At 35.4% G+C, this 12,319-nt stretch overlaps 1 protein-coding gene across 1 annotated transcript; it reads right to left on the reverse strand.

Annotated features, from left to right (window-relative positions):
* Positions 1–2,764: 2,764 nt before the first annotated feature.
* Positions 2,765–5,734, reverse strand: LOC128559486 (alpha-2A adrenergic receptor-like). The gene has a single exon (XM_053551255.1). It carries the CDS (start codon positions 5,384–5,386, stop codon positions 4,103–4,105), a length of 1,284 nt encoding a protein of 427 aa, XP_053407230.1. The 5' UTR covers positions 5,387–5,734; the 3' UTR covers positions 2,765–4,102.
* Between the last annotated feature and the right edge of the window lie 6,585 nt (positions 5,735–12,319).

Genomic DNA, 12,319 nt, shown 5'->3' on the forward strand with positions numbered 1-12,319 from the left:
GAATTTCAAAATGTTTCTTTGTCTTGCAAACTGTAGACATTCCAATCATTTATAAAATGGAGCCACTGTATCAATGTGTCGGGAGCTTATAACATATTAACTGAGCTTACTCTTCAAGCATCAACCATCGTCAGAAAATATTGAACCAACGAACCATTCATAAAAGGGGTAAAGGCTAAGTCCACACACAATCTTCACTAGGTAGCAATAGGTCAAAATACATCTGAAAATTGGACGTAACCTGCATGTTGTACTACAGAAAAGTGGTCTCGATTTTTCCCTACGGTCAGTAATAAAAGTTACAATATATGCTTTCTATAGTAACAACAAAGGGAAGTAATTCTAAACTAGGGACCTGGTTCTAGCACATGACACTCCGTTTCATGATGGTGAACGATTGTGCCGAGTTGCATCAAAAACTCTTCATGCATGGAGAAGAAATGCTCCGGACAAAGTTATTCTTGTACCTGACATTTGGTATCTAACCGTGACTTTGACCTTAGACCTAGGGACCTGGGTCTTGCGCATGACACTCCGGCTTATGGTGGTCAACATTTGTGCGAAGTAACAATTTATTAAACAGAAACAAAGAAACAAGTCCTTACAAGTTCATTAAGCCACAATGTAAGCAATAGAATTTTTATTGAGGGGCCTCCGTGGCCGCCTGGTTAAGGTCGCTGACTTAGAAACACTTGCCCTTCACCGTTGTGGGTTCGAGCCTCACTCGGGGCGTTGAATTCTTCGTGTGAGGAAGCCATTGAAACATTGGAACTAGCTGAAACATTCCTATCGGAATTACTGGCCATTTCACCAAGGCTTCTGTCAACCAGCTCAGATGCCGCGAGGCCAAATTAAAGGACAGCACTCGTGTTCTCTGAAATTCGCATTATATTTGGTAAACTTTCCGCAGGACATGCTTAACATATCCTCTAACGCAACATTCAATATTTGAGCCGCACCATGAGAAAACCAACATAGTGCATTTGCGACCAGCATGGATCCAGACCAGCCTTGCATCCGCGCAGTCTGGTCGGGATCCATGCTGTTCGCATTCAAAGCCTATTGCAATTCGAGAAACCGTTAGCGAGCAGCATGGATCCTGACCAGACTGCGCGGATGCGCAGGCTGGTCTGGATCCATGCTGCTCGCAAAAGCACTATGTTGGTTTTCTCACTGTGCGGCTCATTTTGTGAATATCTTTCAAAATGCCCTGTGTATATCTATGACATTTCTCACACCTTTAAAGCAATATACTACTGATAATTATAACAACGAGCTCGCGCTATATAATGATAAATATTTAATTTAAATCTTAAATATATACGGTTAACCTGCCATATATATTTGGGTGTAGGCTACAATTGATTGGCAGCGTTAAGATACCTTTTATGATGTCGATTGTTTTATTCATCCTCATCACCATGTTAACTTACACTTTCATACGTGATACCATGTTTAATTGTATATCATATATATGTATATGATGATGTACTATGTACAAGTCAAAATAAAATGTATGTTCTGTTCTGTTCTATTTTACTAGATCCACCAAATTAAAAAAAAGACTTGAAAATTTGAAAATACACTTTAATATTTTTTCGTATTACACTCGTAAAGAAGAAAGGTATATGGTATTGAATTTTCACTAAAATATGGTAACATTGCAAACAAAAGTTAAATTTGCATGAAAAAAAAATGATATTTAGTGTTTTAGTGATTGTTCTGCTTTATTATAAAATTAGCTGGTTTTTACAGTTTAGAGATCAATAAAAAGGAATAAACTTAAAATGCATATGGTGACTTTGTTTGATTTTATCCAAATTCTGACCAATTCCAAAATCCAATTTTCAATTTTAATTTTCTCGTATTAGACTAAAGATATGAATTTTGTTTAACATAAAAGAAAGTAGTCTTTAATTAATGTTTGATTACCTCCCTTTAAGGAATCAATTGTTCATATGTACTATTGAAAGTAGTGAATTTTGTACCATTTAATTACTCATAACGCCTATTTATTTCTTAAAATAAAATTAAAAGCCTAATGAAATTTTACAGATACAAAGTTTGTGTAAGTATTGGCAAAATCCCAAAATACCACTTCCTGAAAGCCATTCAAATTAATTGATGTACGCAATTCACGGACAATTGTCAATTGATAACTCTCTTGACATAATAAAACAATAACAAAAATGCGGTATCACATGCACTTAAATCTTTCCACAAGAGGATTTTCAGTAACAATCAAATGTCACACAACAAAGACAAGGCATACATATACAGCCAATATACATAACATACAAGACTTGTTCACGCACTATTTTTTTAACTGGTAATGACGTATATGTATGGTACATTTTGTATTAAGCGGCTGAATTGTATGCACATAATTCACATTGCTCTTTAGGACTCCGTACATGATAATATTTTCTGATTTTTACCATCAACAGGTCTGCCACATATCGTACAAAGCGGCTAAAGGGGCATCATTGGCCGAGTGGTTAAGGTTAATGACTTCAAATCACTTGCCTGTCATTAATGTGAGTTTAAGCTTCACTCGGGGCGTTGAATTCTTCATATCAGGAAGCCATCCAGCTGGCTTACGGACGATCGGTGGTACTACTCAGGTGGACGTCCATGATGAAATAATGTACGTAGGGGCACCTGGGGTCCTCCTCCACCATAAAAAAACTGAAAAGTTGCCATATGACAGTAACTGTTTCGGTGTGACGATAAATCCAACAAAAACAAAATAAAAAAGTAAAGCTACAGCACAGTGGTCCGTCGGTGAATATATTCTTCTACTGTAGTAATTATGTTGGCAACTACAAAGCTCTATGAATGACTTGGGTGTATTAAAACTTTATCAGCTAAACATAATATAGAACTGGTAAATTTGTTGAATATACATGTACATTTTGTATTGTGAACAAAACCATCTTGACAAAATTACAAAACAAACACTAAGGTTAAAGCGATATTTATATTTATACAAATGTACATGGACCGTTCCGTGACAAAACCTGTATTACTGAGAAGAAAAATTAAGAAAAGTAGAAATACTCATGAAGAACATTCTGTTGCCTTTCAGATCTGAAAATTTGACGAAATTATCTTCACTATTTCAATAAAATATTTAAAAATATCCTTTGGCAGCACAGAATGCAACCAAGCAAAAGTAATAGCAGACTCGGTTTGATTGAGTCTGTTCATGAGAGGTAATGGAAAGTGTAACACCTCCCACGACCCCTAGCACCGGCTTATGCGGAATTCTATTACATAGATATTGAATGGACTTCATGTTCCCAAAGATTACAATGATTTTAAGTCAGTCACCGAAGATATTTAGAAACGTCATTTACGAGGCAGTATGAAGTTATCGTGCATGGCGTGTGTTTTATGTGTCATTTATGCGAGTTTATGCGTACCACTATCTAAACAATTCATACTCAGTTTAAAATGATTTACTGAAAATAACCTAACCATGTGTTTTTTGGTTTCGTCGATGATCTTTTTTTTTTATCTATTCAGCTTTTTATTCTAATGGTGCATGGGTGCTTTGGAATTTGGTTGCCTTAACATTACAAATAACATTTATTTGTGAAATATTTACCTTAGATAATTGAATTACAATATACTTATTTCTAGTTTCCGCATGAACATTTGGAAAACAGTTTTCCATTATTTTAAACTATTTATTGTGCAAATATTATTACTACACCAAGCCACTACAGTAGTACAGGTTTTCTCATGGTCCAGTTATTTTTTACATTGTTTCATCGTGTATTCTTCGAGCTTACAGATGAGTCTGAGCTCCAAGAAAATACACAACTGACCATCTTGTAAAATGTAACTTAGCAGGTCACGTATAACAATACCTTTTGTTAAATCTATTAGTTCGATTTTTCAAAATATAGATTTTACAAAAATCGTCACCTGGAACATTTTCGTTGTCAGCTTAGTTTGTAACATCAGTTTTTTTACAGAATATTCCCATTTACTCAAATGTAATGCACTACCCTGTCGCCGCCAAGAGGAATCATTTTTAATTCTAACATCAGCGCGTAAAAGTCAGCTCAAGAAACTCAACTCATGTTTATTGTCTTTAACGCGTAAACCTGTCTTTCAAATTAGTTTTCAACTTTTTAAAAGCAGTACGAAAATTCTTATCAAGAATGGCGTACACTATCGGATTGATAATGTTGTTGATGAAATAAAGTCTATAAAACGATTGAAAAAGTGCGAAAGACGACGAAGTCATTGTCGGTATCTTTGGAACTTGTGTAGCCAAAGCCAGATATACTATATACGTGATGATAAAAACTAGAGTTAGTATAAACCATATCAGGGTTTTGTACGGGAAGCGACGTAGGCCAAAACCGGAAGCTTGCCGACTCATCTTACTCCTCCGTGCGCATGCGTCTTCACCTTTCCTGTTTCCGCTACTAATGCTTGCTGAGCTTAGTTGCTTGATGAGTTTTTTCTTTGTTTTTTGCGGATCGGTTTCAAAGCTGCTGCTCTGTTTTACAAGTGGTGGTCGCTTTTCTTTAGGCGGTCCTTCTTTGACAATCGGGCTTAGAGGTAGATTGATCTGATCTTGGCCATCGGCATTACTTGACAACGTTTCGACTGACTTTCCGTTTGTGTTCACCCGAAGTCTTCCAAAGGTTTCCGATGAAAATTCGGAATTTTCCCTTCCGGAATCTTTACGGAAATTGACTGGCACTGACCCCCAATGTCTGGCTATTTGTCTACCGATTAAAATGTACATAACGATGCATGAACCTGACACACCAAGTAACAGAAGCATAAAAGAAAATTTATAGATCGTTCTCATGATATGTTCTTTATATTTCTCTTCTGTTTCACAGAGAAATACGGTAGTAATGTTTCCATGGATAGTTGTCATATTTGTCTCTTTTATTCCACACATGACCGCACCGGGAATGGATAGAATTACAGACAAGAAAAAAGACAGGAAAACGCAAAGCTGAAAGGCCAGTCTTGGTGTGATTTGTTTCTTGAATGGTTGGCAGACTTTTCTATACCTGTCTATAGATATGATCAACAGTGATAACGCTGCCGCGCATCCAGCCCATACGTTGAATAGACACTTTACTTTGCACATGGCCAAATTTTCAAACGAAAAATAATTGCGGTGCTTCACCATTTCAGCCGGTATGAGGAAGGCACTGGTCAGTAAGTCAATGATTCCTAAGCATACAACAAACACTCTAAAGTTATTATGCCTGTAAGCTCGACCAAGACCGAATACCAGGAGAACTATTATATTTCCAACCACGCCCACTAACGTAAATACTCCAAGCGTTATCGTCAGCGGCAACAGTGCATTCGCATAACGTATGTTGATATCTTCCTCACTCTCCATGTTTTCACCCTTCACTTTTTTTTTTCAAAATAATCAATTAGATGAATATCAAAAACTGTAAATGTAAATAATAGTCATTTATTTTCTAGCATGCTTTATTATGCCGCTTTAATAACTGATTTGTCCACAGGCATTTATTGCTTTGTAAATATTTCCCTTTCATCACAAATCCGTGTTTTCAATTGCATTTTCTTTAAATTGTTATGCATATTTTTTTCACTTGAAAAATATTAGACAAAGTGTTTGTTTCAACCTTATATCTCTGATGTATTTCTTCAAGCAAGTATTTAAACTGATTTCGATCATCGTTTACACTTCACAGCGGAAAGTAAGTAAATAAATGCGCATTCCTGTACGTAAGTGATAGGAAACAGGGGATAGTATATACGGACGATTTTTATGGCAACCTATTGTAAGTGAAGTGTGCTCAAGGAAATAGTCCTGTATGTCCTCTTTGCTGTAGCCTATCTAAATAATTATAAGTATTTCAAGCTTGTTTAAACACACTTATTCTTTTACATGTGCATTTATAATAATATATTTACAAATCACACGTTACCCCAAAGATCACTTAAAACATTAAAGGTAAAAAAAGGTAAAGGTAAATTTTATTTACCGTCGCTTTGTGAAACAGTTAACATAAGCTTTGTAGAGCTTTTTAGCAACCCTATTTAAAGAACAGTTAAAACCAATTATACCTTACCCCCAGCAATTTGCTGGTACCCATTTGCAGCTGGGTCGACTGAGGCAATCGTGATAAAGTGCCTTGCCCAAGGACACACCGCAGTGGGAGTAGCCAGGATTCGAACCGGGGGCCTTCACCTCCGTAGGAAAGCGTCTTAGCCCACTCGACCAATGCGTCCACAAGTTCCTGTCAAAGCGTCTTGTGACAATGCGTTGGATTACCTGATAATTTTGAATCTATTCAAAATGGTCGGTTTTTTGAAATTGTTGACACTTGCAGTCAAGTTTACCTTATTATTCTCCATAAGTTATTTCATCATAATTATCGAATTCAAATCAGATTTGAGTTAGATAAAAATTCTCAAATTTTTAAGAGAATATTGACTTATACGTCCGCCTCGCTATAAATACCATATTAATAGCGACAAATGCAATATACATATGACTGGTTCTCGAGTTGTTGGATTGATAAGCGTACTCAAGTTAATTATAATAAAGTTTTAAACTTGCATGATTCTAGAGACAGAAAATAGCACTAAATTCAATCCTGCATTGCATTTATCCACGGACTGTAAATAACAACGTTTCTTCCAGCTCTGGTACAGATATTTTTAGATACCTACAATTTAGGACTATTTACAAGAGAAGCTATCACTTTATTTCAGAAAATCTGAAAACTACATTCTTGAAAATTATCAAATCAAGATTTTAGTGACATGCATACGATAAATCTGAAACGGAAAGATTTTTCAAAATCTGTTATATTTTGAAATTGTACTGTACCTACAGTATTTGTTGGGTTTAATGTCGCATCAACACACATATAGGTCATATGGCGACTTTCCAGCTTTAATGGTGGAGGAAGACCCCAGGTGTCCCGCCGTGCATTATTTCATCACGAGCGGGCACCTGGGTAGAACCACTGACATTACGTTAGCCAGCTGGATGGCTTCCTCACATGCAGAATTCAACGCCCCGAGTGGGGCTCGAACCCACATCCATGAGAGGCAAGTGATTCGAAGTCATTGACCTAAATCACTCGGACACGGAGGACCCTTTACCTACAATAAACTTACTGTACTGTAAAACGACAACATAAGTGAAACAGACTATAGTCTGTTTTTAGTGCGGAAGTCCTGCTTGTACTGATAATACTGGATGAAGTGGACAGTACAGAAGTTAGTCTTAAACGATTCTGTTAAAACTTAATGTACTTGATGAGGTACTAGGAAAAAAAACGAATTAAGCGTTTTGTTGACTGAAAATGAAAATGCATGTTTATGATAGTCTCTTAATAGGTCATTTGAAACAATAATAAAGTTCAAGCAGTTTAAAGGGCTACTTGGTTACTGAATAAAATTGCCTGGTTCACCATACATACATGACGGTATGTGCTTCAAAAGTAGGGCATTTAATGGTAACTATTGTTTCAGTAAGTAGCTGCTTTTATATGGCCTGGCAAAACGAGTAAAACCCGTGTGAATCACGAAATGCTCTACCACTACAAGCATGGCAAATAATATGCAGTTAGTCTAACGCATGAACTTAAATGTCCGCAGTTTGGCTTGTTTATTTCATAATCATTCAATAAAACATTCGCATTTTCCGTGCTATTGATAAGTTATAGTATAAAAGTATCAATCAAATTATTTCACATTGGCTTTCTTATCTGTCCAAGTGTGATCGTATTTGACCGAGGTCGAGCGCCAACACGACAGCAAGAGGACTTGTAATGTAACAAGTATGAAATCACTTGATTAACCAGTGATGATTTTATTATTGGAATCCATAATACCCACTACCTTAATTTAACCGGCGATGAAAATATTGGCCCTGTTTTTCGTATTTACCCTATTTTTTAACATATTTACACGATTTTCTCGTATTCGCTCGATGAATTTGGTACTGGCCCTATCTCTTACATTATGATAATTATGCGCACAATTGATCTAACAGTATGTGCAGTATTGCATAGTTGAATAATTATTTTAGTGTAAACATTTTGCTGATACATGTAGTCGCCGACACTTTGATTTGCTATACAATAAATAGGTATATATACTTACTGACATCATAAATTGAGTTGTAACAATGTCATGTTCACGTTGTTGAGCTCCATTAATGTTGCAAAATTTCTTTAGATCTATATCTTATGTATTTATATGACGAATTCTGCTATTTCTTCGCTGATTAAATCGAAAAAATTGTTTAAATAATGATAACAGATAACTGTATATAGGAGTATTCTTGCACGTATGACCTGGAAAGATTTGTCGGGAACGGGAAGAAATTCAAAAGTGTCCTCGTTCTTGCAAACCCTATTTCAAGGTCTGGGGGCCTCCAGGGCCGAGTGGTTAAGGTCGCTGACTTCAAATCACGTGCCCCTCATCGATGTGGGTTCGAGCCTCACTCGGGGCGTTGAATTCATCATGTGAGGAAGCCATCCAGCTGGCTTATGGAAGGTTGGTGGTTCTACCCAGGTGCCCGCTCGTGATGAAATAATACACGGAGAGGCACCTGAGGTTTTCCTCCACCATCAAAGCTGGAAAATCGCCATATGACCTATAATTGTGTCGGTGCGACGTTAAACCCAACAAATTATTTCAAGGTCTGCTTGGCATGATAATTAACTGCAAATGCTAAACGCCATGAACTGGAATAGTTATAATATTCTTACAGTGCCATTTAAATGCCTTTAAAAAAGGATATTTCACATTTTGTAAATATTACCTGCATAGATTTTTTTCTATCAGAAACAATATGTTGCCATCAGATATACTTATTAATTGAATTGCATAAAAGTGTACACACGATAATTTTAAAGTGTTAAATGAAGTAGCCCTCGTTCTATTCTGATTACAACTATGCACGTTTTCGTTGACACAAGGCAATATTGACGTCATGGGCGCCAAACATGCGCCGAAAAAGTGTGCCAGCACATTTTATCTAGATCTACTATTTTTGGTAAAGACGTTGTATCGATTATTATGCAGGCCGAATAACTCATTATACATCTGGGTGATCCGCGGGACGTGTTACTTCCCATATTTTAGCACGGTTAAAACATTGTTACGCACTCATAATGCATGCGCCATGAAATAGTGCTACATGTACTTGTTAACTTAAAACAGAATCGAAAAAAAAAAACAACAACAACAGCAGCAGCAACAAAAACAAGAAACAAAACAAAACAAACCAACAACAACAACAAAAATGTGGCAGAACCATGTTTGATTATCTGAAAAATACGAACTGATTATGTGCCGCATGTGTAATTCACTTGGGCTACTCCCTCATGAAATTATTTGGCAGGCGAATAACCATTGTGTATTGTTTCAATGTATTTAAAGATAGTCCTACTGTTTAGTTTTTATTTTACAAGACTTATAGTTATCTTTCTCAGGGGATTTTTATGGTTTTCTTCCTGACGAGACATACTACTTGACATTAAACTGCAAGTGATGATAATTATACTTCCGAAAGCTTCAAGTTTAGAATACAACTTGTAACATAATATTCACAATTGTTGCTTGTTTTCAATCTTTCATGAGTTGTGTTCTGCTTCAGACATAACATAAAACATCCTAAGTCTGTCCCATAAATGTGGTTAACATCACTTTTAAGTTATGATATGCGTTATGATGCCATAGATATTTTTTACAGTGAAGATCCATATCTCTAGTTACATTTTTTAGTTTTCTAGAGAAAGCGATTTTTCAAGTTATGTTCATTTTTGTATTTTCCCCATAGACCGTAACGCTAAATGACGTCGTTTTGCTTCTTGTATATAGGCAATATGGCGGCGCCCTGTAATATTTACTTTTATATGTATTAAAAATAAAACTGTGCCGAATTCACAGTTACTGTAGTAGAGAGACACCCTATACTATCAGATACGGTTTGATTGTTGTTTAATCAATTCAAAAAATGTTAAAAGATGATTTGGAAAACAATAGCCATGTTTAACTTCCAGTCTTGTGGACAAAGTAATTCAATTTATTTTTAATGTTTGAATTTTAATCTTAAGTTAATGTTTTTAAGAAGCTTAAGGGTATCATAGTTGTTAAATGACAGAAGTTGAATCCAATCCAAGAATTTATACATACTTGGTCTAGCATAGTAGTATTTTGTAATATATTTGTTGCGTAATTCTATATAGCACGGACATAAGATGATAAAATAAAATTCATATTCTAAGTCTAAGTCTCTCATACCCTCGTGGCGATGGATTCTATCAGGAATGAGGTGTCGAGAGTGATTAATATAAGTTGTAGAACTTCCTTCACAATCGACCTAAAATAAGTTATGTATAAACTAAGTCTACAGAGTGACAGCATTGACAACATTTCTAGGTATTCTTTTAACCTGTCTGTATTCTAAGCGAGTGTGCAGCGATTCTTAAGCGAGTGATATAAAATATCCAGATATACTGCGTAATTGAAAGTATTTTTTTCAGTTTTTATACATATCTAGCACACTGCTAGTTTCCTTATTTACAAACCAACATTGAATAAAACAGTCTATCACACGTTGCCTGAAAATATATACAAAGTTTTTATCAACGACATGGGATTATCCCATACATAAGCAAATCCATTTGAAGAATATCTGTTCTACAGAAGTTATTAGATAAATCATCAACACTCTAAATAGTTTTTATTTTTATTCTAATAATTTGACATACTCCAATGGCTACAACACACGGACGCATCCATCTTAAATGACTTTAACTTATAGTTTCTTGAGGAAAGAATCAAAAGAAACATTTTGGTCAAGTTTGATCCATGAAAAATATCTTAATTAAAACAAACACAATGTAACAATTAGTAAAAATATGAGACCAATATTGTTGTTTTGTTGTATGATATAAGTTTTCTTGATTTATTCTACATTGTAATTATTTCATCCAAAATGCAATGCATACACCTGCCATCTCATGTCAGCAAACAGGACATTATATTTAAGAGGAAAATACTCTGCAGAGAAAAAAAAAGAGAACTACCCGAATCTGCCATTATACACACCCTCTCTAATTTATATATGAACCTACACTTCGCTCCATTTTGTCAATGATTTTTGTACATTTTTGGTGATTACGATTGGTTCAATGAAATCTATAAGAAGATCCTATAGGAACATAGAATACAACCAAGCAAAATGATATCAGACTTGGTTTGAGGGAGTCTTTTCATGAGAAGTAATAAAAGAGCACAATACCTTCACGCCCCTAGTACCGTCTCCAGCTGAAATTATTTTTAAGAAATTGGTCCTATGTAATAAAATTCAAGCCCGCAAAATACGTTTCACGTAAAAAAACACGTCATGCTGGTCACGAAAGTAATAACATTGGTTTATTGAACTGAATAAATGATAGAAGTAAAAAAGAAAGATTTTTTTTGGCGTAAAATTTGAAATATTTCAGTTTACCCAGCTTCTGACTTAAACTTCTGACTTCCTCAAAACATAATGGAAAGACGCTCTGAGTCCAGAAGATTCCCTTTCTAACGTACCAAAAAGCTTATTTACACGATACCCAATATTACTTATTTTAGATAGAGGAGGGGTCTTGAACTCACAACTTCTGTTTTTTTAGTCATACACTGTTACCACTGCGTCCGCCCTTCAAGTGAATTCTATGAAGTTTCTATGTTTCTTTACAACGTGCTTTCAACGGAAAGCCCACATGTGATTTGAGTTGTGTTTGTTTCAATTCCACTCTAAATCACTTAGTCTTTTATATAAAAAAATGTTTGATATACTCTGCTAGACGGCTTAGGTTTTATTGACGTTAAGAATTTCGGATATTAGCAAATACGAGGGGCGTTCAATATGTAATGTTACTCCGTACGTAGTTCCGTAACCGCTTATCACTTGTAGATGCGGTTTTCGGCACATTATAAAGCAATTTATTAGGAACAAAATGCTATATAAATTATAAAAATCGGCTTGTTCAAAGTAAAAATATAATCATTTTAGTGAGGTGTGCTCGGGTATACTACCCCATAATTATAATTTAGGTTTGTCCTGGGCATCCAGAGTATAAGAAAAATAGAAGAACTTGTAAAATCACAAAATTAACATTTTTCTACAAGGAACAGCAATTTGTGATGAGTTTGCGTTTGTTTTTAACTATTTATTGCATTTTTAATTTTACAACACAACTAAAAATAATATAATGTGCCGAAAACTGCATCTAAAAATAATAAGCGGTTACGGAACTACATATGGAGTAACATTACATATTGAACG

This window comes from Mercenaria mercenaria, chromosome 9, assembly GCF_021730395.1.
Source record: "Mercenaria mercenaria strain notata chromosome 9, MADL_Memer_1, whole genome shotgun sequence".
NCBI lineage: Eukaryota > Metazoa > Mollusca > Bivalvia > Venerida > Veneridae > Mercenaria > Mercenaria mercenaria.

Excerpts from the sequence above, each read along its gene's own strand:
- LOC128559486 (XM_053551255.1), bottom strand. The coding sequence starts at position 5,386 with ATGGAGAGTGAGGAAGATATCAACATACGTTATGCGAATGCACTGTTG.